We start from the raw sequence: 22255 nt of genomic DNA, 5'->3' as shown, positions 1-22255 counted from the left end.
TAATATGTGATTAAAAACAAATATATATTAAAATGAGAAAAGTATTGAGTGAAATAGGCTAACTTTTGGACCTCACTGTAGATTAGCTAAAAATATATATATTAAAAAAAACTTTTACAAACAATAAAATGACGGATTTCCCTCAGATATTGCTAGTAAATTTCACAAATAATTGCAAAGAAATGGCAAGAAACACATTGAATTAAACGTGAAATTTGAAAGCTGAAAGACTGAAATTGTATTTTCCTGTAAAATGTACTCCAATAATCTTTGTTTTATTTACAACTTTGAAAAATATTTTTTTACAGTGTATATGAATTATTTGGGATGGAAATTACGGCCCTATAAGAAACCTAACTCACAGTTGGAATTACACTTTCACAATTTAAAAAGAAAGAAATGTATTATATTTATTATAATTGCCATTATATTTACATGCACTTTGTAAATTAGCTGCGTTAAAGAAAATGTCAAATGGAATGGATCAAATCAACAAAACATCAAAGATGCAATGAGATGTTCAAACAAGGAGAAAATACTCAAACCTGAGGTGTTTTAATACAGAAAAATATGTTTCCATTTGACCAGCCCTTTGAAATTGGGTGTTGCATGCTCCACTTCCCATCTAAACAAAAACATTTATCGTCTTTATGGAGAACAACATTTTACTGGCTAATCTAATACAACATTTTTTAAAATCTGTTGGAATAAACATTGAAATTATTAATGAAATACATCATATTGGCCATAGAATAAAACATTTAAAATTCAACAACGTGCTAAAAGAATGAGATGGAAAAATGGGAGATAATGTTTTTAAAAATACAATGCTCCATATTTAAATGTACTGTATAACTGTATCTTAATAAGTAGACAAAATTATATACAATACATTTATATGTCTCTTTTGTTCACAAATACAGCAAAAAAATAAAATAATAATAATACTGTGAAATATTATTGCAATTTATAATAACTGTTTTCTATTTAAATATGTTTTAAAATTTAATTTATTCCCGTGATGGCTCCAGTCTTCAGTGTCACATGATCCTTCAGAAATCATTCTAACATCTTGATTTGGTGCTCATGAAACATTTCTTATTATCATCAAAGTTGAAAACTGCCTAATATATATGTGTGGAAATCCAAACTCTGGAATGTTATAATTGTGCATGTATACAGTAATGAAACTGTGATACTGCTATTGCATGTTGCTTCTCAGAGGGTTGCGGATCTGGGTCAGGGTGGGCGGGGGTGGTGAGGTTGGCTAAAGAGGTCAGCATTGGCAGCTATCCCAGGCAGCGCAGGTTGTGTTCACCCTGGGCACAGACACCGCATGTGCTCTGCATCCCCTCCTGCCTGTCAGGAGAGCTGGTGCCAGGCACACTTCCCTTCATGGGATGGCATCCAGCCTGGGTGAGAACACTCTCTCTTTCTCCTTCGCCTGCTCCTCCATCTGTTTGGATGTGTTGTCGGAGTCAGTGGCTTCATTGTCTGCTCGCTGGCGCTCCTCACAGGTAGCGTGAGGGTGTGCCTGCCACGTTCCATCCTGGTATGTGCAGAAACACACCGTCTGCTCATCAATCTCCACACGCTCTCCAGCTGAGATCACGCGATTTCCAGCAAAGCAGTTTGGCCCTTTGAAGAGGAGACAGGAGCACACTGCAAAAAATGCTTTTCTTACTTAGTATTTTTGTCTTGTTTCCAGTCCGACTATTAAATACAATTCTTAAATCAAGATGCATTTACTAAAGTTTTTGCTTAAAACAAGCAAAATGATCTGTCCATGGGGTAAGAAAAATAATCGTGTATATTTTTCTTACCCCATGGACAGATCATTTAGCATGTTTTAAGCAGAAACTCACTTAATTTTGATTAATTCCCCCGGAAAACAAGACATAATATCTTATCTAATTTTACTTATCTAGTAAATGAATCCTGATTTAAGAATTTTTAGATATTTGGACTGGAATCGGTATTAGGGGGGAATTATAGCTAGTTCACCTAACAATTAAAATTCTGTCTGCATTTACTCATGTCGTTCCAAGCCTGCTTGACTTACTTTCTTCTGGAACACAAAAGGACATGTTTCTGTCCATTTAACCACTTTTGACTGAAAATGTTTCCGTTTTGAAATGGTAAAAGTTGTAACTTTATTGGAATGGTACGGAACTTGGTGACTTTTGTGGCACTTGTAAAGTGAACAGAATTTTTTTCTTCAAAATTGATGTTTTTATGTTCCACAGAAGAAAGAAAGTCATGCAGGTTTGGAACGACATGATGGTGAGTAAATTATGACAGAATTTTCATTATTGGGTGAACTATCCCACTGTTGCGCTCAAACAGAAATGACCAGGTAGACGCCCACAAATGCATTACGTTTATACACAATGTCTATTATACGTTTTAAAATTGATACACATTATATACCCATTTCTACATAAACATTACACACACACAATCTGTCCACCTCTTGCCTTCTGTTGTCAGGGATGGCCTAATGCCCCATAGTGCCTGTGCCATCCCAGCATGCAGTGAATTAGTTCCTATTTATAGAGGGCATGTTGGTAGTAAGCAATCTATCGAACAATTCCATTGCATCATTCTTTTTCCATGACATCACTGCGAACATATGCAGTAACAAATCAATCAAAACAAGAGGTGTTGGCTCCACATCACCAATGAAACTTCATCATTGATCCTTGTGAGTTGCACAACACAACATACATGCCTCTCAAAACACTAGATGCATGTGATGGTGTTTGTAAAGACATTATTGGATGCACGTGTAATGTTGCATGTGTAAGGACCCTCACCGCTTTTGCACACAGGACAGCAATGGTTGGGTTCGTATACAGGATTTACACAATGTAAGACAGGACAGCCGGATATGGTGCAGTAAACTTCTCTGTTGACTTCACACCGGCAACGCTCACAGGGTGACAACTATTTTACACAGGAACAAATGCTAAATGCATTAATGTAAATATAAGTAAATTATGAGTAATTAAGAGAATTGAAACAGTCTTAGCCTATATACTGTTTAATCATAGACTCTTATTTTTCTTTATCCCACACAAAAATAATAGATCATTGACTAGAGTCAAACAAAACGCAGATATTATACAATTATCATGCAATTAATATTATGTCCCAACTTGAAACTCTTAGAGTTCTATTAAGGCTAGCACATATCCTGAAAGTGTAGTGTTGTAAAGGGGGGAAAAAAGATGATAAAGGTCGTTATTCTACGCTATATTATACTTTTTACATGGTTGTGATAAACCTAAGAACATCAGTAAAGAAAAAGACAAAAAGGTCATTTATTATAATAACAGGTCATTATTATAATATCCGGTTAGAATATAGAAATGTATTTTCCAGGCTAAGAACTTATACGCTGACTCACCCTAAATTCCTCCAGCATTCTGTAAGTTTTGCCTCCATGCACGCAAACTTTACTGACAGCTTCACACACGGGACAGCACGACTTGTATTTGATGCGCGTGCATCTCGGGTGTATACGCGGGCACTTGGGTCTGACACACACGGGTCCATCCTCTGTGCAGGTGCAGGGACACGCTGTGGAGCTCGGATAATAAACCTCTCCGATGCCATACACAAAACCTTGATCGTCGATGCAGAACTTGCCACGATAGTCACCAAATTCGTATTCCAGCTCGGATTTGGAAGAGTACTCTGATGCGCTTTGGAGAACGAAGCACTGGAGTGCAAACGAGAAGCACAGGACGAGAGATCGCATCGTTACTGGCAGTAAGCTGTAGACTGGTTTCTCTTCATGCGCGTGGGTCAGTGCATGAACATTTGCCCAATGACATACACAAGAGAAATGACCCACCTCCTGTAACTGTACAAGCTTGCAGGCAACTGTATTTTTTTTAGTGTTCGATTACTATCAGTAAAAAACAAACTTTTACGTTACTTTTTACAATAATAATAGCAGGACTGTGTTGTAATTTTTGAATCATTCTAATCTTTTAAAATCTTTTAAAGACTTTTCCCTTCAAATAATATTGAACCGATGGATGGACGGACAACTGGTTTAGGATACAAATAGGCCTATCGTGAAGAGCTTCACAGAAACGGTTACATACCGATCCAAGTGGTGCTCACTCACTGCAGAGCTAAAATGACATCCAGCTCTCCCTCTCTGGACGTCCTGCTCCACCTCTGGATCTGATGGGTGGAGACTGGAGAGATAGAGTTATGGGTAGGTTTAGGATATGGTTGGACCGTCTAGCTCCACCCATTACGGCCAAATAAGAGGTGCCCTTACGAAACAGTATATACTTCAAGTTCATTTTATGAAGTATACTTAAAGGGGTCATATAAGGGTACATGCACTTTTACAAGTTGATTGTACTGAAATGTGTGTTGGCAGTGCCTGTACACAACCATCATAAAATTATAAAAATCCATCCAGTGTTTTTTTTTTAATCTTCTTACATGTTTTCCCCTGTCTCAAATCAAGCCGTTCGATTTTGTGACGTCACAAAATCGACGCCCCTCCCACGATTATTGATTGACAGCAGCGTTTCAACACAGACCCGCCCTCGCTCGTGAGCGAGCTGTCAATCATAGCCCGCGCGGACCGGCGCGGTCATTGTTGATACGCTGGAGCACTGTCTATGCGCAGAATGGCGTCTAAGCGATTGTGGTGTTTTGTTCTTGGGTGTAATAAGGAACACAGCAGTCATTTTGATGTTCCTAAATCCAAACCGCTGAAGACCAGTGTTGCTGAGTTTGTTTTCGAAGGGAATATTCCCCACGATCAACGTTAATGCTTTCATGTTTGTGCAAATCATTTCACACACCAGACTGCTTTACAAACGAGGTCAGTATAAAGCTGGTTTTGCTAAGAAGCTGCTCCTGAAAAAAGGATCGGTATCAACTATTCGTGTTCCTGCTGCACCTCCAGAAGAAGAAGTGAGTGTAACGTTTTATTAACCTTTATGTTAATATTTATATTAATCTTTGCAAATCGCTTGCGGCACGCTTCACGATGAATGCGGCTGTTTACACTCAGGGTATATTACGGCATGTATAATATAATTCATAATCCCACGTTTATAATGAACAGCGCGTTATGGTTATTGTGTTATGGTGTACACACAGAACAGAGGGGCAGGGTGAGCAAAGCTCATTATCATTTAAAGACACATGCACTTAAATGGCGTGCTGAAAACAGAGCTGTATTGACCAGGTAAAATGAGTGTTTTCTTACAATACTAATGAGAATTTTTTATTAAAGTATATTACAAACTTTTAATTTAGACCCTAAAGAATCATATTAGCTTGTACAAAAATGGCATTATATGACCCCTTTAAGTAAAGTTCAAGTAGCCTATATTTTTATACTTTATGTAGTAAGTCTACTATATCCATGTAGGCAACTAGTAGTAAACTTGTAAGCGTACTATTTCAATACTGCTTGGGTCAAATTGAGTGGTGCAAGTATGATGTCACTTTGTAGGCCAAAACACGGAAGCGAGTTTAGCATTTTAGCACTTCCGGTTCCATCGTCCTGAAGTCAATTGTTTTTTTGAATGGGGTTTTGGTTAAATGGATGAAATAAGGTCTGTGGTGAACACAAGCTCAAGACACTTTCAAGTTTTATTCTACGACATAAAATACATCAATATTACCCCACTCGTGATTTTTTTAAGCTGTTACGTGTCTTGAAAAAGGCGGTTGCTAACAAATGGCTAAATGGGACTACAGAGGCTGTTGGGTCAACTATTCTGACTCAAACGATCTGGGAAAATGTTTTTTTTAGATAAAAACTTAAAGAGTTGTCGGAAGTTTAGTGGTGGTGACGTTGAATTCGTGGGACCGTGGTGTAGTTCGTTTATAGCCTACCTTGAGCTTTTTACTCCTGGCAATTGCATATAGGCTTCAAAATTCATAAAAGTTGTGTTTATCTGTGATAATCATCTTGATGGATAAAACGTGAAAGTTTCATAAACTTTTGTTGATCACAGAGCTTGTTTTTAGTGATAATCCAAAAGCCTATGCGAAAATCCTATTGGGTTTTTCCATTTTTCTCAAGACAACCAGTTTAATGCTAACTGCCGTTTGGCCTACGAAGTGACGTCATACCTGCAACACTATTGGCCCACTTTTTAGTATATAAAAGTATAGGCTTAAGTGTAGGCTACTATAAGTGTAACAGTATAGTAAACTTTTAAGTGCACAGCTAGTTTTACTGCATCTGTACTACAAGTGAACTTATAAGTAGTTTGAAAAACTTTTTTTTAGTTTATGAAAGTACACTTTGAAGTATACTCAGCAAAATACCATTTTAGTAGTTTTATACTGCATGTATACTTGTAAGTTTTTTTAATTGAACATAACATTTTACTTATAGTTTGCTATTTATATATTATGTTTGCACTTTAAGTAAGATAACTACAATGTTCCTATTTTGGATTTCTTTTATATTTTGAAACATAGGCCTACCTTTAACTCCTTCCATTTTAAAAAACCTTTTATTCCAGCTTCATGCATTCTTTTTCTATTTTTATCAACAATTGAATGTGAGAAAGTTTAATTAAAAAAAGCAACATTTTAAACAAAAAGCTGAGAAAATCGCATTTTTGTCAAAGTCCGGATAGGATTCAGAGTGATTATCAAAACTCAGAGTAGATCAGACTCCCAAAGCTTCACAGTTGTTTTCTCTTCATGGATTATCATTCGGTAACAGGCAGTTTTGATTTATATGCTGTTTAATGTTTGATGATCGTGTTGTTTAACGTTAGCCTCATAGCATAATTGCCTAAGTCATTTTTTGTTTTTTCTTGTTTTCCAAAGAAATTGAAATGTGACTTAGGCAATTATGCTATGAGGCTAGGCAATCTTCTGTGTTTTGATCCGGAGAGTCTGTACTCTTTCAGAAGAGGCGTAAAGCGCCCCCTTCCGTATAACAGTGAAAACATGAAAAAATTCAGTCAGTGGCGGGGAAAGAGTTGAGTAGATTTGAAGTAAATCCCTATGTACACTACCAGTGGACTACACTCACATGTAGTTTTGAAATTCCTGTGTTTACAGTATGTGACCTCAACAAATCATTTGTTTCAGTGTAGGATGCTCAGAATTAGCATCATATCTGTTTTCTTTATAAATAAATATTTTCAAACAAATATTTTTTTTTAAATAAACAAACTATCTCAGACTTGTAACTACAAAATTTAGTGATCTCTACCTGACACTGAACTGATTCTGGTCTATGGACTTCTTAAATTAAAACAAATCGTTTAAATTTTTGTCATTAGGAACTATCTTATAAACATTTCTTGCTTGGTTGATCACAGTCATTTTTAGAACCATCTCACACATTTCACATATGCTAAAACGTCTCCTTTTACACTTGACTTAACAGGGAAAAGCTAAATGATAAGTTCAGGACAGAGCTCAAAAAGTCGCACTCTAACAATATGCTTACGGAGCACTTTCTACTATCTGTGTCAGACATATTGTTCTGTCCATTGTTCAGGTGGTTGCTTGGATTTTTGTTTGTTTTGTTTTTTTATAAGCCCATTAACTCTGATGGGAGGAATATGGAACAGCCAGTGTCTGTTTGCTTCTGGTTGATATTGAGAGCTGGATAGGCCTACCTATTAAAGTTATTTAAAGACAGAAAGACCTATAAAGACAGTTTTTTTTTTTTTTACTTTCAAACTGGACTACTTGCATCTACTGCAGGGGGTTTGGGATTTGATGAAAAGCTAATAATTTATTGAATTATAAAAAGGTACAAGAAAAATAAATTAATAATTTATTAAAATAAAACTATTAAAATATTTTTTTGAGTAGGCTACACTTTATTTGAAGGTATCCTTATTACAGTGTAATTATACATTTAAGTACTTCGTAATATCCATTAACTATGTACTTATAGGGTTAGGATTAGGTTTGGTTTAGGGTTAGTTGCATAGTTACGCATAAGTCATAGTTATTACTAACAAGTCTAACAGGGACACTGTAAAATAAAGTGGTACCATTTTATTTGTTTTCCAGCATGCCATGTGACCATTAATGAACACTAAAGAAGCGTGAACATCTGAATGTGTTGTTAAATTATTGAAATGTTAACGGTAGAATCTCAGGGTGTACTTCAAGTAAAATTCTTTAGGTAAAAAGGGTTTGGCTGACAAAAAAGTTTTGAAATTCCTGTGTTTACAGTATGTGACCTCAATTACAATCGCTACTGAGACTACATTTTTGTTTTTGTTCTACTGACGTTGTGTAGCCTAACTCAAAAAAACTTAATTTCTGGCCTAGGCTACAGTGTAGCCATTATGCAGCTATTTAACAGTCATTTATATTGCCTATTTTAGTATTTGGTAGTAGGCCTATTTTTTATTTTTTTTTGCATTGCATTGCATTGCATTAACCTTGCCTTTATATATCCAGAAACCTAATTCCTTTTTGGAAATACTGTTTATTAAGTGATTTTAATAATTCTGACAGTAACTTATATTTATACAATCAGAGGAACAAATATAATTAGTCAGATTCAGAGTTTAGTAAATTATTTAAATACGATGGATTACACATAACACGATCATCTGGCACCAGACACTTCACTTGGTCATGACACTTTATTTTTGATATTCTCGATACACGGTTTGTTGTAGCACGTGGTTTGATTAGCCTCTTCTTTTTTTGTAATTGATTGTTTTTTTTTCTGTCAACTTAAGCTTGTACCGAAACAAACCTTGCGACTTTATAAATAAATGTTGCATCATTTGCAATATAATTACAGCTTATTAGTAAAGATATGCACCGCCCACGAATTTTCATTGGATAATAACACACGTGATTTGGGTTCTAAAGAAAACGATTGGCCTCAACTCTGTTGAATAATTCATGAGGAGAAGAAAAACACACATGACTAATTTTCTTAACATTTTAAACGTGCACAGTGACCGATTTGTAAGATTTGAGTGTGCTCTATTATCAGTTTAGCATGTTATTGTGATACCAGTAATATGTAGCGATACTTGTTTATCTCGACGCAGCAGGTTTTATCCTAGTGGCAAGAGTAGTGGTGAGCGGCGTTACAGGCTGAATGTGTTTGTGCTGCATCAGCTTACAATTGTTCCCCCAAAAGCCGTATCGTTTTAAAGTTTTTTAGCTTGATTTTAAAAACTGCTCCCCGAGAGATGGCATCGTTAACGACGACGGATCCGGTTTTTAATCCAGGGGCCATAGGGCTGTCAGAGTCTGTAGTCCCCGCTAGCATGTTTGCTCCTGGCCGGGGATGCGGCGATGATGACGGGGCCGAGTGCTTCGAGGACGAGGAGATGTTCAACGGCGAGGCCCTGGATCTCGGCATAGACTTCTCCAGCAAGGTAACGTTAGGCCTCAGAGTTAGCTTAGTCGGAGTGAATTAGTGCGTTTACAAAAAAACGTATTATTAATAACATGACTACATGTTGACATTTTGAAGTGACTTTTAATCATGCAATTTGATTTGCATAACTTTTTTGATATTTTCACGGTTTTACCAGCTGACCGCTGAGTGCTTGTAACTGTAAACCTAAGCTAACCCGGCTATGTTCAACGATGTTTTTAAAAAAACATATTTCTTGCCTGTATCGTAGTGCAGTATTAGAATATAGCTTTCTGATTTATCCATCTTTGTGGGGGTTTAGCTGTAAAGCAAGCTGATTATGGGCTGTAAATCTGTATTAAACCCAATGAATGAAAAACATCAGTGAGGGAAGAGATGACAACCTGACAACACAAACCCTGATGAAATATCAACGCAACACAGAGGGTTTTCCCTTTAGCAACAGGGAGTCACTGAGGAGATAAACAGCTCAAAGAATGAGGAAGTCAGTGCATTACACCTATTGATCACTTTTATTTATGGTCCTAAAGTTTTAACACCATGTAAACAGAGCTATGATCAGGGTTATTGTAGTCAACTTATACCATTAAAAAAATCTTCTTACTTGAACTAAAATACGTTAGCAGAAATACAATTTAATCTTATTTAATTTTAGCTAGTTGCCAAGGTATAATTTCTCATTTTCACTTGGTTTTACTTGATGTACTTAAATGTTTTATACTAAAACTGAAATAAAATTGATGAAACCGATATTGGTACATTAAAATGAACCTAATACAAATAACATAACATACAACAAAAATACTACATGTTTAACTACAATGGAAAATATAAACATAAAAACCCCTTCATAAAATAACCAACCTCTGAATAATGAACATTCTGTAAGTAATAATAAGCCGCCAGTGCCTACTGTAATGTTTCCAGTTAATAAGTAATCCAACAGTGACTAGCCATCATTTGCTCATTCGATACAAATTGTTACTGTTTTGTTACAGGTAATAAATACATTTTGCTATTAAGTTGTATTTCTTAAGCACAGAACCTATCAACGATTTATTCCAAATAGTATTTGATTGTTTTTAACCTCATTCCAGTTTTACTAGTAACTATTCAATAGTTTTAGTAGTTGTTTCTTAGTTACTAGCAACTAAAATTGTTCAATTTATATATATATATATTACAGTTTCCCTTGTTTTAGACACTAGTGTACATTCCAGTTGATACTAGTAACAATCTTTATAGCAATATTTTTAATTGAACTATTAAGTACCTGTTCTGACTAATGATGTCACATGGCAAATGACTAGTGAGATGAGAAATGGTACTAGTATGAATTGGAATAGATATATTAATGTCTCGTAAATGGGTAAAAGTAGAAACGCACACACGCCAAGAAATAAGAACTAGTACCTAATGAGAAGTACAAATATTTCATGTACTCTCTCAATTGTATTAAAATGACATGCATTATAATTACCCAAGAATTAGAACAGCCTACACCTTTTTCAGTTATTATGTATAACTTTATTTGTTGTGAAAAATTGTCTGCGAGGACCGAAAATAAAATCTTATGTTAAATCTTACGTTATGTTATAATGAAAAGCATGTCACAACACGGCACAGCTCGACACGTCAGTTTCTAATTTAGGTTTACATAGCCACCAGTGCCTAACCTTGATGGACGTGGGAACCAGTGCAGATGAGAGTTTGTGTTTTTCGCTGTGACAGCGGCCTCCTTATCATTCATCAGACCGTTTCAGTCTGAGGGAGGATCTGCTTTCATACAGCTGGAGCTGAGCTCTGTTTCTGCTGAACGGTGTTTTGCATGGAGCTTCGTCACTCCACCTTCTGCAACATTACTCCTCATGACATCTGATGTAACAAGCAGTAAAGTCAGACAACTGTTCTCAAAGTCCATTGATGACTTTGTTGTTCCTTTTTTACGCTGATGTTGAGTCAGATGGCGATACAAAACAAACTGGAGAAATATATTTTCCACAACCATTCTGTGTTTAATCAGACTCTTTTCCTTTATGCATCATAGCTAGCCCTGGTCAGTCCCAATGGAGAACAGTATGACTTGTTACTACGGCAGCTGCGTGAGAGGATGGACGAGGGCTGCGGGGAGACCATCTATGTCTTGGGTGTGGGTTCAGGTAAGACACTGAAATGAACACAACTAGACTCAATTTAGATTTTTTTATGAATACTCACATGCTTGTGTCTCTCTCTTTAAGATGGTGGAGACTATGGTTTGAATGAGAGTGATATGGAGGCGTCTGTGGCCACAGTAAGGTCCATGTGTGAGCAGATCGAGGCAGACCTCATCCTGTTGAGGGAGCGTACTGAGGCTGGTGGCCAGGTCAGAGATTACCTTATTCGCCGCCAGGTGGGAGAAGCCGACTTCTTGGAGGTTAGGTGAGTGATGACAATGGAGAAAGTGGCCTTTTCTTGCAATTTAAGGGACAGTTCAGCTCAAGCAAAAATAAATACTTAGACTCATCTACTCGTCGTTCGAACATCTTTTCTTTTTTTTGTGGAACACAAAATTAGATGTTTATTAGAATGGAGAGGCTGCTATTTTCCATACAACAAACGTTGACCGTGAACAAATGCAAAGAGCGAGAAAAGTTAATCCAAAAGATCAAGAATGTACACTACCATTCAAAAGTTTTTCAGCTTGGTATGACTTTTTTTGTTGTTGAAAGAAATTAATACTTTTATTCACATTAAATTGATCAAAAGTGACCGTAAAGACATTTATAATGTTAGAAAATATTTCAAATATATGCAGTCCTTTTAAACGTTCTATTCATCAAAGAATCCTAAAAACACTGCATCAGAGTACACACAAATATGTTAAGCAGCACAACTGTTTTCAACATTGATGATAAAAATATTTAATGAGAATAGGGGTGGGTGTTATGGAAAGATATCATATCACAATTTTTTTCAGGAAGATCACAAGTCACGATTTTATCACTATTCTTTTTCATATTGTTTTTATTATAAGTCACTGAGCAGTACAGCAAAACTAATTTGCCTATTTAAAGAATGTAGCCTTACAAGGTAACAAAATATAAAAGAAAAAGAATGACTTCACTGTATAAATTATACATTGATTCTTATTATAGCTACTGAAGTTAAGCGAAGAGCAGTAAGTTAATTTTTTTTTTTTTTTTTTTGATTAACAATAGGGGTGTAACGGTTCACAAAATTCACGGTTCGGTTCGGTTCGATACGATACACTTGTGTCACGGTTCGGTACGGTTTCCATACAGCAAAAATAAATAAATGCCTGAGAAATTTTTTTTGCTTTTTTTTACTGAGCAATAATGGAGCAGCTATACTTGACTCTTCTTATGAGCATATAAAACAAAACAGCTCCTTGGACAAAATGAAATGTAATATTGTAGTAGTAGGCTAGTTATAAACAAAGGTTTATTTTAGTTCAGATTAACATTTGAGGGCAGCAATTGTATTCATAATGTCAAAATAAAACCGACGTAATGTTACTTGAAAGTATTATAGCCCACTATTCCTGACAAACTTCCATACCTTGCAGTTAGTGTTATACAGTAAATCCATTCCACGGTGAATGTTGCTGATCTGTGGACACCGGTCAGTTCATTCACGGCACGATGTTTCTTCCTGGTTTCCACGTCAGCGCTGTTTGATCCGTTAATAACAGAGAAATGTGCATGTTTCTCACTAGATCTCGCAGCGATGTTATTACTTCAGTGGCGAATTCAAAAACCATTTGAAATTCAAATGCTTTCTTTACTGATCTGGATCTCTTAGCGCTGTGTGGTGTTGCTTGATCAGGCTCGCGCATAGGGCTCGCTAGTCCCGCTTCACAGGTCAAAACTGATTAACGGTCCACACAAACACAATAAGAGTAGCTCAGTTTCGTTCCTTACATTGCATTTGCCAGTTGATGTTGTGGTCACGCCGCGCTTGCCACCCGCGACGCGCCTTCATTTGAAATAACGAAATTTTGGTCGGCAGAAAAAATGGTCCAACGAACCGTTCGGTACGTAATGCGTACCGAAAACCGAACCGAAAGCCTCGTACTGAAAGGTTCGATACGAATACGCGTATCGTTACACTCCTAATTAACAATAATACAGTAATTACAAACAGCAGCAGGTATATTAGGCTGCTGTCACTTTCAGATCTCATGCACTGATCTAATAAATGGACACACATCTGATTTTCTCCCAACTTTTACTTAAGACATAATTGACTGTGTTTATGGACACCTTGTGTGTATTTGACATAGAACTTAGTTCAGTACACACGTGCTGCGTTAGCGCCCAGAAAAGCGCCAAATAAAATGTTTGCAAGGCATGCAAAAATAAACTTTCATGATTGCAAAGAACTGCAATGTCACATGAGCACAACCCCACCGGCTGTGTTGCTAAACATATGATGTGAATGTACGTCACGTAGTACAGTATATTGGGACGGGGCGCCGCGCCAGAACTGCAACTGATAGAATGTGCATTACTATATTTCTTTGAAAACAGATCGTGGAGACATTTTAATCGTTCTAAAACCGTGATATCGCAAACCCCTACTTGAGCATCAAATCATCATATTAGATTGATTTCTGAAGGATCATGTGACACTGAAGACTGGAATAATAATGCTGAAAATTATGCTTTGCCATCAGAGGAATGCATTACATTTTAAAATGTATTCAAATAGAAAAGTCACTTTAAATTGTAATATTTCACAATATTGTTGACCCCATCTAAATCTTACTGACCCCAAACTTTTTAATGGTAATGTACCATATCAATGACCCATATGACTTGTGCTCTGTTAAAAGGGCATCTTTAATGTGACTTCCAAGATATATAAGACGCTTTTGCTTTGAGTGTAGCCATTTCGGATTACTAACTCAAAGTCATGATGGTGTTTATCTCAGGGTGGCTGTAGTGGGGAATGTGGATGCCGGTAAAAGCACTCTGCTAGGGGTGCTGACTCATGGAGAGTTGGATAATGGTCGTGGCTTTGCGCGACAGAAGCTCTTCAGGCACAAGCACGAAATGGAGAGTGGGCGCACCAGCAGCGTGGGCAACGACATCCTGGGATTTGATCAAGAGGGCCAGGTAGTCAACAAACCCGACAGTCACGGAGGCAGCCTGGATTGGACCAAGATCTGTGAGAAGTCTTCTAAAGTTATTACCTTTATTGACCTTGCTGGCCATGAGAAGTACCTGAAGACAACTGTGTTTGGAATGACAGGTCATCTGCCTGATTTCTGCATGCTTATGGTAAGGAGGGAAGACAAAGCTCTGTTTCAAAACCTATTGAGCCTTGATGTTTTGATAGGCAGCTACAGTTTCTCCAATGGCAGCATCCTATTTGAAATGTTCTTCATGGGCAGCAACACTGTCAACAGTCACTCACGTGCATTACATAAATAATATGAGTGAGCCACACAAGAACTGCCTCAACTCACTATTGCTCATAATTGATTTTGTTGTAGTCTGATATTAGCACGTTTCTAAGCTAAGGACTTGATACTACATCAAGCACAGCAAATACATGGTGAAAACAAATATTGGTAACAAATTTTTTTTTTAGAAACATTTTAGTGCTGATTGAAATATATTTATATAAGACATTTATCTTAACTGTGTAGGCCATCTTGAATTTTGGCTAAAATGTAATATAAAGGTGTGGTCACATTAACAACATTTAAGCAAAATTTGCAGGCAAAAAGGTCCATTGTTTATTTTGTGTGAAGCACAGATCACACAGAAGTCATTCTCAAATCGAGCAGCTGTTTGTTGGTCAATGCGGCAAATTATGTGCCCAATTTGAACCTGTTGCAAAATCTGTGGATGGAAATCTTTCGCTCTCATGCGAAACTCCTAGTCGTGTAGATTCCTATTGCAATGACTGGATTTCGCCTGCTAAAATTAGCTGAATAATGGTAAATGTGACTGCATCTTAAGGCAACGTGATTAGTAAGGAACTATTTGGATCAAACTTCATGTTGGGAGTACACTTGCTAGGCCTAAAAGTGCTGCCAAAGTGGGCAGCTCATATTGTTTGGAACAAAGTGAACCGATGATCGTTGACATCTTTAAATTGACTCATTTTCACTCTCTTTCACAGATTGGAAGTAATGCAGGAATTGTTGGCATGACCAAAGAGCACCTGGGTTTAGCATTAGCTCTCAATGTTCCCGTTTTTGTGGTGGTTACTAAGATTGACATGTGTCCAGCTAATATTCTTCAAGGTGAACCATTAGTCCACAAATAATGGCATTGTTTCATTGACTGTAAATTTGGAAAGCTGTAGGTAGTGCCATACTAGTGAATTTAACACGGTCTGTCTTTTCAGAGACCTTGAAGCTCCTGCAGAAGATATTAAAGTCTCCAGGCTGCAGAAAGATCCCTGTCCTAGTCCAGAATAAAGATGATGTCATCGTCACAGCATCCAACTTCAGTTCTGAGAGGTAGTGCCCCGCAATACACATTGCTTACCTGCCAACGTTTAACCGAGTTATTCTCCAGACTTATTTATATTTGTGTGTTTTGTAGAATATGTCCCATCTTCCAGATCTCTAACGTCACAGGAGAAAACATGGACCTACTGAAGATGTTCCTGAACCTGCTCTCCTCCAGAAGCTCATTCAAAGACCACGAGCCTGCCGAGTTCCAGATAGATGACACCTATTCAGTACCAGTAAGCATGCTTTCTGTCTCTGTTTATATATTTATGTTTCCCCTCTCTCAACGGTCTGATTTCTTTTGGGGGGAAGGGTGTAGGAACGGTAGTGTCCGGGACCACGTTACGAGGGCTGATTCGACTCAATGACACTTTGCTTCTTGGACCAGACCCTTTGGGCGCGTTCCTCTCCATCACCGTCAAATCCATTCACCGAAAGAGAATGCCTGTGAAAGAGGTCCGTGGTGGTCAGACGGCCTCTTTTGCTCTGAAAAAGGTATGTGGCGTGGGTTGCAGACTAAATAAACGGCTAAAATGAGACATTTTGTCCAAATTATTTTAGTTGGCAATTTACAGAATCACTCAAAGATGATTGATCAGAAGCAGTTTAGTTCCTAATTGACGCTGTCTCTCTAGTGACCCTGATAGACCCATTTCACAGACTGCAATGAAGCGTTTCCACAGTTATCAACATCACAATTCTAGTAAAGTTTTTTTTCAAATTTATATATATGATTTTTAAAGGCACACTATGCAAGATTTGTACTTTAATATAACAGCTTCGAAATAATTTCTATGCAGGGTTCCCGCGGGGTCTTAAAAAGTCTTAAATTCTGAACTTTAAATTTAAGGCCTTAAAACGTCTTAAAAACAGCCAGATTTTCATCCGCGGTCTTAAATTTCATTTAGTCAGGTCTTAAAAAAGATTTTACCCTCGTTCATTTCCAGAAACGCTGGCCGCAGAAAGTTATTGCAAAGTAGCAAAAAAGTATCGAAGTCGCTCGCCAAGAGGCAGTTCACATATCGCGTCTTTTTCGCGCTCAAGTTCATTCAAATGTAGGCGCGCGGTAAGCGCGCTTATAATTGAAGCGACGCGCTCGTTTTTTTCCAGGCGCAGCGACATGAAAAAAGACATGAAGGATGCGGGTGCACCCAAACACTACGGGTGTTTTTCTCTTCTCCGTAAATAAATCTTGTAACAGAGCTACAGCAAGTGTTTTTCGGCGGTGGAAATCCATTAGCCACTAAAACTTTTTTGTCATTGTGGAGAGCGCAGTGCATGGTTGCATAGCAACGACAGACGCCACGAGAAAATCGGACCGAATTTTACTATTAATAATAAAAGATAAGCTAAACTGTATTGTAAATGTCAGTAAATAATTTTTTATAAAAAGAATGAGTCAAAAAAGATAAATTAAAGTCTGAAATATGTGGCATATCTGGCAACACCAGCAATGCAGGTTTGAGAGGTGGCGCCCCGACAAATCTCGCGAGAATCACGACTTGCTTTACGGCACGTCGTCACATACATCAACAACATATGAAGCAGCCTCTATGGAAGACAATAGCACGCATTTCAGATGTGAATCATGGCAGAGTCGACGAAGAAAGCGCGGTCGGAAGAGTGCAGAGACGGCTCTGTGTATTTACGACAGTAACGTTAAATACAAGTACTCCACAGCGACTCTAGGGGTCGCTGTTTGAGAAAAACGGAAACTGCATAGTGTGCCTTTAAAATACATTTACAACACTAGATTTTGTGTTTTATTACCTTGGTAGTAAATAACAAAACATGAATTAATGCTGCTGTGAGGGTGTTTCTAATACAACAGCTGAGGGAGTGATGGCAAATTTCACATTATTCTTTCTTGTAACTGCTGTAATCAATCTCTTGATATTTTCCCCTTTTGGAAAGTTATGGAAATGCTATAATGTTTTTTTTCTTCTGCTGGTGGAGCAAATAGGAATACAAAAATGATATTTGCAGATATCTCCCATTCACCGCTATATAAATTTACCCAACTATGTCGACTTCCGTTTCTGAGAACCCCGTAAATGTGAAAAGGGTTCATTGTATTTGTGACATATGGCAGTTTTGTGAAAATTTCAGCCTTTTTGGAAACAAAAATTCAAATACTGTTGTGATTTATGGTTCCATCATGTCACCCACCTTACAGTTTTAGATTCAGCATTACAATTGGACCTCACTGCTAAAAGTTGACCAATAATTTCTGATTATGTTTTAGTATACTATTCATTACACGTTAATTTTGAATCGGACACAAATCAGTTCAGCAAGAGAATCGGTTGCAAATGTTTTACTCTGATACTCACAATCCTTCACAATTGAGTTTGAGACCGTTTTGTGAATCTTTTTGGCTGATGTATTAAAAAGAACTTGTTCATGAGAGTAATTTGTTCATGAACCTTATCATTTCTCTCTCCTTCAGATCAAGCGCTCCTCAATAAGGAAGGGGATGGTCATGGTGTCACCAAGATTAAACCCACAGGCATACTGGGAGTTTGAGGCAGAGATACTAGTTTTACATCACCCGACGACCATCTCGCCTAGATATCAAGCCATGGGTGAGATACATGCTCTTTTATGCTCTTGAATGCAAGTATGTGAGATTTTTCTCATACTTCCCTTCCCACAGTGCACTGCGGTAGCATCAGGCAGACAGCTACTATCCTGTCTATGACCAGTGACTGCTTGCGCACAGGAGACAAAGCTACCGTCCACTTCCGCTTCATTAAAACCCCAGAGTACCTGCACATAGACCAGAGGCTTGTCTTCAGAGAGGGAAGAACCAAAGCTGTGGGCACCATCACCAAGGTCAGCTTCATGGGGCATAAGATTGAGTGTGTAGTGTGTGACATCATTATTATCGTTCAGAATTATATTACGAACTTATTTTCAAATTATAATTGGATCACTTTTGTTCTCTTGACTTGTAGTTGCTCCTGTCAACAAATAACCAGCCGTCAAACTCCAAACCTCCGCAAATCAAGATGCAGTCGACGAAGAAAGTCCCGGCTAGAAGAGAGGATGGAGCGGCTCCACCCTGTGAGGAGACTGTTTGCACAGGATCGCCAGCTGCTCAGCAAAACATACCACAACAGGTAATAACAGAAAGGGTTGTTATGCTCAGATTTATGAGTATTGTCAGTTTCTCTTCCTGCTCTGGTTTGTCTGATCTGTCCAGCTTTCTAATAGCTTTCTATCACTTTTTCCCTTCACTCCATCTTTTTTCATTTCCCTTTTGACACTCGTATAAATTATTTACCTTTCTTTACCTACATCATGCTGTTGCTTTTCTTCACCTGTTCTTCCATTTCATCCCTCCTTATTTCCCATAAACTGCTGTTTCCTTTACCTTATTGTTTCACACTTATTACTGCTTCAGACAGAAATGGAGGAAGACCCTCAAAACAAAGAGAACAAGGTAAAACAAGGGAACCAAGTGACTCACTCATTCCCAAGACTGCTAATTATCCCCTCACAGGAACTGTGCTGTTTGTAGGTTCTCGACATTGCATGATGCGTCTTTTAAGCCGGGCTCAGACTACAGGAGTTTCATGCCGATTTATGTCCGATTTACTCTTCCCGACATTCGAGGAAAAATCACGTCCAGGGCATCGGACGGTTCCGATGTTTGGCCTAGATTATCTGGTAATGTGAGGTGTTTACAGATCAAATCTTAAACCTCCCGATCTGCTCACGGACACATCAGGGCCGCCCAGACAACATCAAACATGCTTGATGTTTAGTATTTTAAATCGGGATGATTACATCAGTACTTCCACTATAGCCAGTGAGAGACGAGTCTACAAGGAGACAGAAGTGATGGTTCTTTTGAAATGGCGACCGGGAAACAACAAGCAGCTGTACGAGTCAGGTGAACACAGAGATGGAGGAACGGCTGGTTGAAATGTGGCAACAACACGACTGCCTTTTATAATGTCTCACCTTATATACTGTCTACAGCAAGTTGCTGTGACACAGTATCCATTTAGTTTACATCCGCTTCCTCGTGAGACCATGTGAGGTGCTAAATCTGGCATGATAATCTTAATATTTTTCAAATCTTGTAGTGTGTGCAATTTTGAGATTTTCCTTATTTGTGTGATGTAATGCAACCAGATTTCATAATCGGTTATGATTTAAAAACTCCTGTAGTCTGAGCCCGGCTTTACCCAAATGATACTGTGGCATGGAAATGAGCGAGGCTTGTGACCACCTGATTTCATTTCGAGAAGGTGATGTTTAATACTTGCTGGTTTGTGAGTCCATAGTGTTCCTGTTGCTGTATATTTAGGAACGACTTGCTAGTATTTTGGGTGATGGTTATACATTTTTTTTTTTGGGTGATTGTTAGTATGATCTGTTTGGCTGACAATGACAGATGGACAAATATTTAGAATTTTGTTGAAATTTGAATCACAGACATTTACCAATAATTTTAATTTAGTATTTTTTGTTGTTGCAAATTGTATAGTTTTGAATCCAAATTCTGCATGCGACAGTTTTTTTTTTTTTTTTTTGAGATACGAAATTATATATATATATATATATATATATATATATATATATATATATATATATATATATATATATATATATATATATATATGAGATCAAAATTACAGCTTCAAGTTTTTTTTTTTTATCTGAATGATTTTGAATGTATTTCTAAATTCCATCTTTAAATGACACGTCTAGAATTCAAATTGACAAAATTCGAATGTTTTTGTCATAATATATATATTTTTAGTTCCATAGAAAATGGAAACGTTTTCAGTTGCAAATCAAATACTGAATAATACCAATGAACCACATGTACTTATTGTGAGAATTTTGTGGAGTTGTGTATTATTATTAAATGCTTTTTACTTTTAGATATTATACCAAGTATGTATAAAACAAGTGATATAAAGTGTTACCAAAAATGTTAGTTACCATATCAGGATCAAGTGTAAATTTTAGAAGTCAACAATCATCTTGAAACCTCCTTCCTTTTTTTTTGTTCTTCTTGAAGCCAAAGTCTGGAGGCAGAAGACGAGGAGGTCAGCGGCATAAAGGCAAACCTCAAAACACCTCCACAGTGACCCTTGCTGGTGCAGTCGGGGGCTGTTAAACTTGCCCCTTTTCAAGAGTCCAGTACACCCTCCATGTTTCACTCATGCCTTTTACCCGCCCACACGGACCATACAACTTCAATGACAAAGCTTAAGGAGTTCACAGAACCAACATGCACATTGTTTTGTGAATTTTAACTTATTATAAGACGTGCGTGTGTTCGTAGATTGTATATACCGTAGATATTGAGACTATAGGACAGGCATACTGCATGGTGGTTCTGTTTTGGCTGTAAATGTCAACTTAAGGAGGATAAACTTTTAATCCGTTTCTTCTTGCTGAACATGACATCTTTTACCTTCTCAATTACTTATTTCTATCCCATTTTTAAAATAATCCCATTGGAAACTAACCCTTCATTATGTAGCAAACTGTTTTAATGGGACTATTAACAAGCCTCGTCACAAAACCACATTTAATTTGAATTAGCATTATTGTGGACCATAACGATATAAGAGATGCTTTTGGAAAGTGTTTTGAGCTGAATTCACTGGTGTGTGTCTTGCAAAGTTTTTTGGCAGCTAGTTGAGTGTGAAATGCAAATTGGCATTTAAACATACTTCAAAATCTAATAACATTGCTAATTATTACCTCATATTTCAGTCTATTCACAGTTTCCCAAATCCTTGGTCACCCTAGTGTTATCAGGCCTCACAGACTGTGCTCAGGTTTTGGGAGCATATTAAAATTGTCAAATAAGATATTTTTTAGGTTACCCAGTGAAATATATGCAGAGTAAGGGATGAAGAACAGAATGTAGATCTTAAGTTTCAAAGATTTGTGTAATAGTTCATCATGGGGAACCTTTACAAAACAGTGCCAGTTGTTCTTGGATAAAAAAATAAATAAAAAATAATGATGTTTTATTAATTAACCTGTTTTTTTTTCCAGCTGTGATTGACAGGCCTCCTGAACACTTGCTGTATATTCTTTCTGATTGCTATACTGTTTACTGAGCTTTAGTATTCACACCCTTGAGGCAATATGACACCTGGACCATTCTCTACGTTTACATGTTGTGAAACTTTCCACAACCAATATAAAAATAAACTGATGTTGACAATTTAAGCAGGGTGTGATTCTTTGCTACTCTGAGTTTATCTAGTCCTTATGTATCATTTATTGATGTGTAGCGTTTTAACTTAAAACATTTGAATTTAATTCATTTTGAGACGATGAAACATTTAGCTGAACTTTAACTTTTTTTTATAGTCAGCATTACTCTATTTTCTAAATGCATTACTTTTATTTTAAAAGCTTAACCTAGT

The 22255-nt window shown here is 37.2% G+C and overlaps 2 protein-coding genes across 4 annotated transcripts; one reads left to right on the top strand and one right to left on the bottom strand.

The window, feature by feature from the left end:
• Positions 1 to 899: 899 nt before the first annotated feature.
• Positions 900 to 4189, bottom strand: LOC311301097 (von Willebrand factor C domain-containing protein 2-like). 2 transcript variants are annotated; one of them, XM_084425958.1, is made up of 3 exons: positions 3410 to 4189; positions 2817 to 2946; positions 900 to 1662 (listed from the first exon to the last, which is right to left on the bottom strand). In XM_084425958.1, the coding sequence occupies exons 1-3, from the start codon at positions 3761 to 3763 to the stop codon at positions 1394 to 1396; spliced, it is 753 nt and encodes a 250-aa protein (XP_084282084.1). In that variant the 5' UTR covers positions 3764 to 4189; the 3' UTR covers positions 900 to 1393. The 2 variants fall into 2 exon arrangements, with proteins under 2 accessions (XP_084282084.1, XP_084282085.1); XM_084425959.1 differs by having other exon boundaries at positions 900 to 1638.
• Positions 4190 to 8877: 4688 nt separating this feature from the next.
• On the top strand, positions 8878 to 22055 carry gtpbp1 (GTP binding protein 1). 2 transcript variants are annotated; one of them, XM_084420824.1, is made up of 13 exons: positions 8881 to 9374; positions 11424 to 11535; positions 11617 to 11797; positions 14313 to 14661; positions 15512 to 15635; positions 15740 to 15854; positions 15940 to 16084; positions 16161 to 16343; positions 18298 to 18433; positions 18505 to 18683; positions 18806 to 18970; positions 19255 to 19293; positions 20887 to 22055. In XM_084420824.1, the coding sequence occupies exons 1-13, from the start codon at positions 9186 to 9188 to the stop codon at positions 20983 to 20985; spliced, it is 2016 nt and encodes a 671-aa protein (XP_084276950.1). In that variant the 5' UTR covers positions 8881 to 9185; the 3' UTR covers positions 20986 to 22055. The 2 variants fall into 2 exon arrangements, with proteins under 2 accessions (XP_084276951.1, XP_084276950.1); XM_084420825.1 differs by lacking the exon at positions 19255 to 19293 and having other exon boundaries at positions 8878 to 9374.
• The last annotated feature ends 200 nt before the right edge of the window (positions 22056 to 22255 follow it).

Source organism: Rutilus rutilus (genome assembly GCF_951802725.1).
Source record: "Rutilus rutilus genome assembly, chromosome: 1".
Classification (NCBI taxonomy): domain Eukaryota; kingdom Metazoa; phylum Chordata; class Actinopteri; order Cypriniformes; family Leuciscidae; genus Rutilus; species Rutilus rutilus.
Note: the sequence above shows the minus strand (reverse complement) of the source record. Positions and strands in the feature narration are given on the sequence as shown.

Excerpts from the sequence above, each read along its gene's own strand:
- LOC311301097 (XM_084425958.1), bottom strand. The coding sequence starts at position 3,763 with ATGCGATCTCTCGTCCTGTGCTTCTCGTTTGCACTCCAGTGCTTCGTT. Across the intron at positions 2,947-3,409 it reads GAATGCTGGAGGAATTTAGG|TTGTCACCCTGTGAGCGTTG; the intron begins GTGAGTCAGCGT and ends TGTGTAAAATAG. Across the intron at positions 1,663-2,816 it reads CTGTCCTGTGTGCAAAAGCG|TGTGCTCCTGTCTCCTCTTC; the intron begins GTGAGGGTCCTT and ends CATTTTTTGCAG.
- gtpbp1 (XM_084420824.1), top strand. The coding sequence starts at position 9,186 with ATGGCATCGTTAACGACGACGGATCCGGTTTTTAATCCAGGGGCCATA. Across the intron at positions 11,798-14,312 it reads GCCGACTTCTTGGAGGTTAG|GGTGGCTGTAGTGGGGAATG; the intron begins GTGAGTGATGAC and ends TGTTTATCTCAG. Across the intron at positions 16,344-18,297 it reads CCTCTTTTGCTCTGAAAAAG|ATCAAGCGCTCCTCAATAAG; the intron begins GTATGTGGCGTG and ends TCTCTCCTTCAG.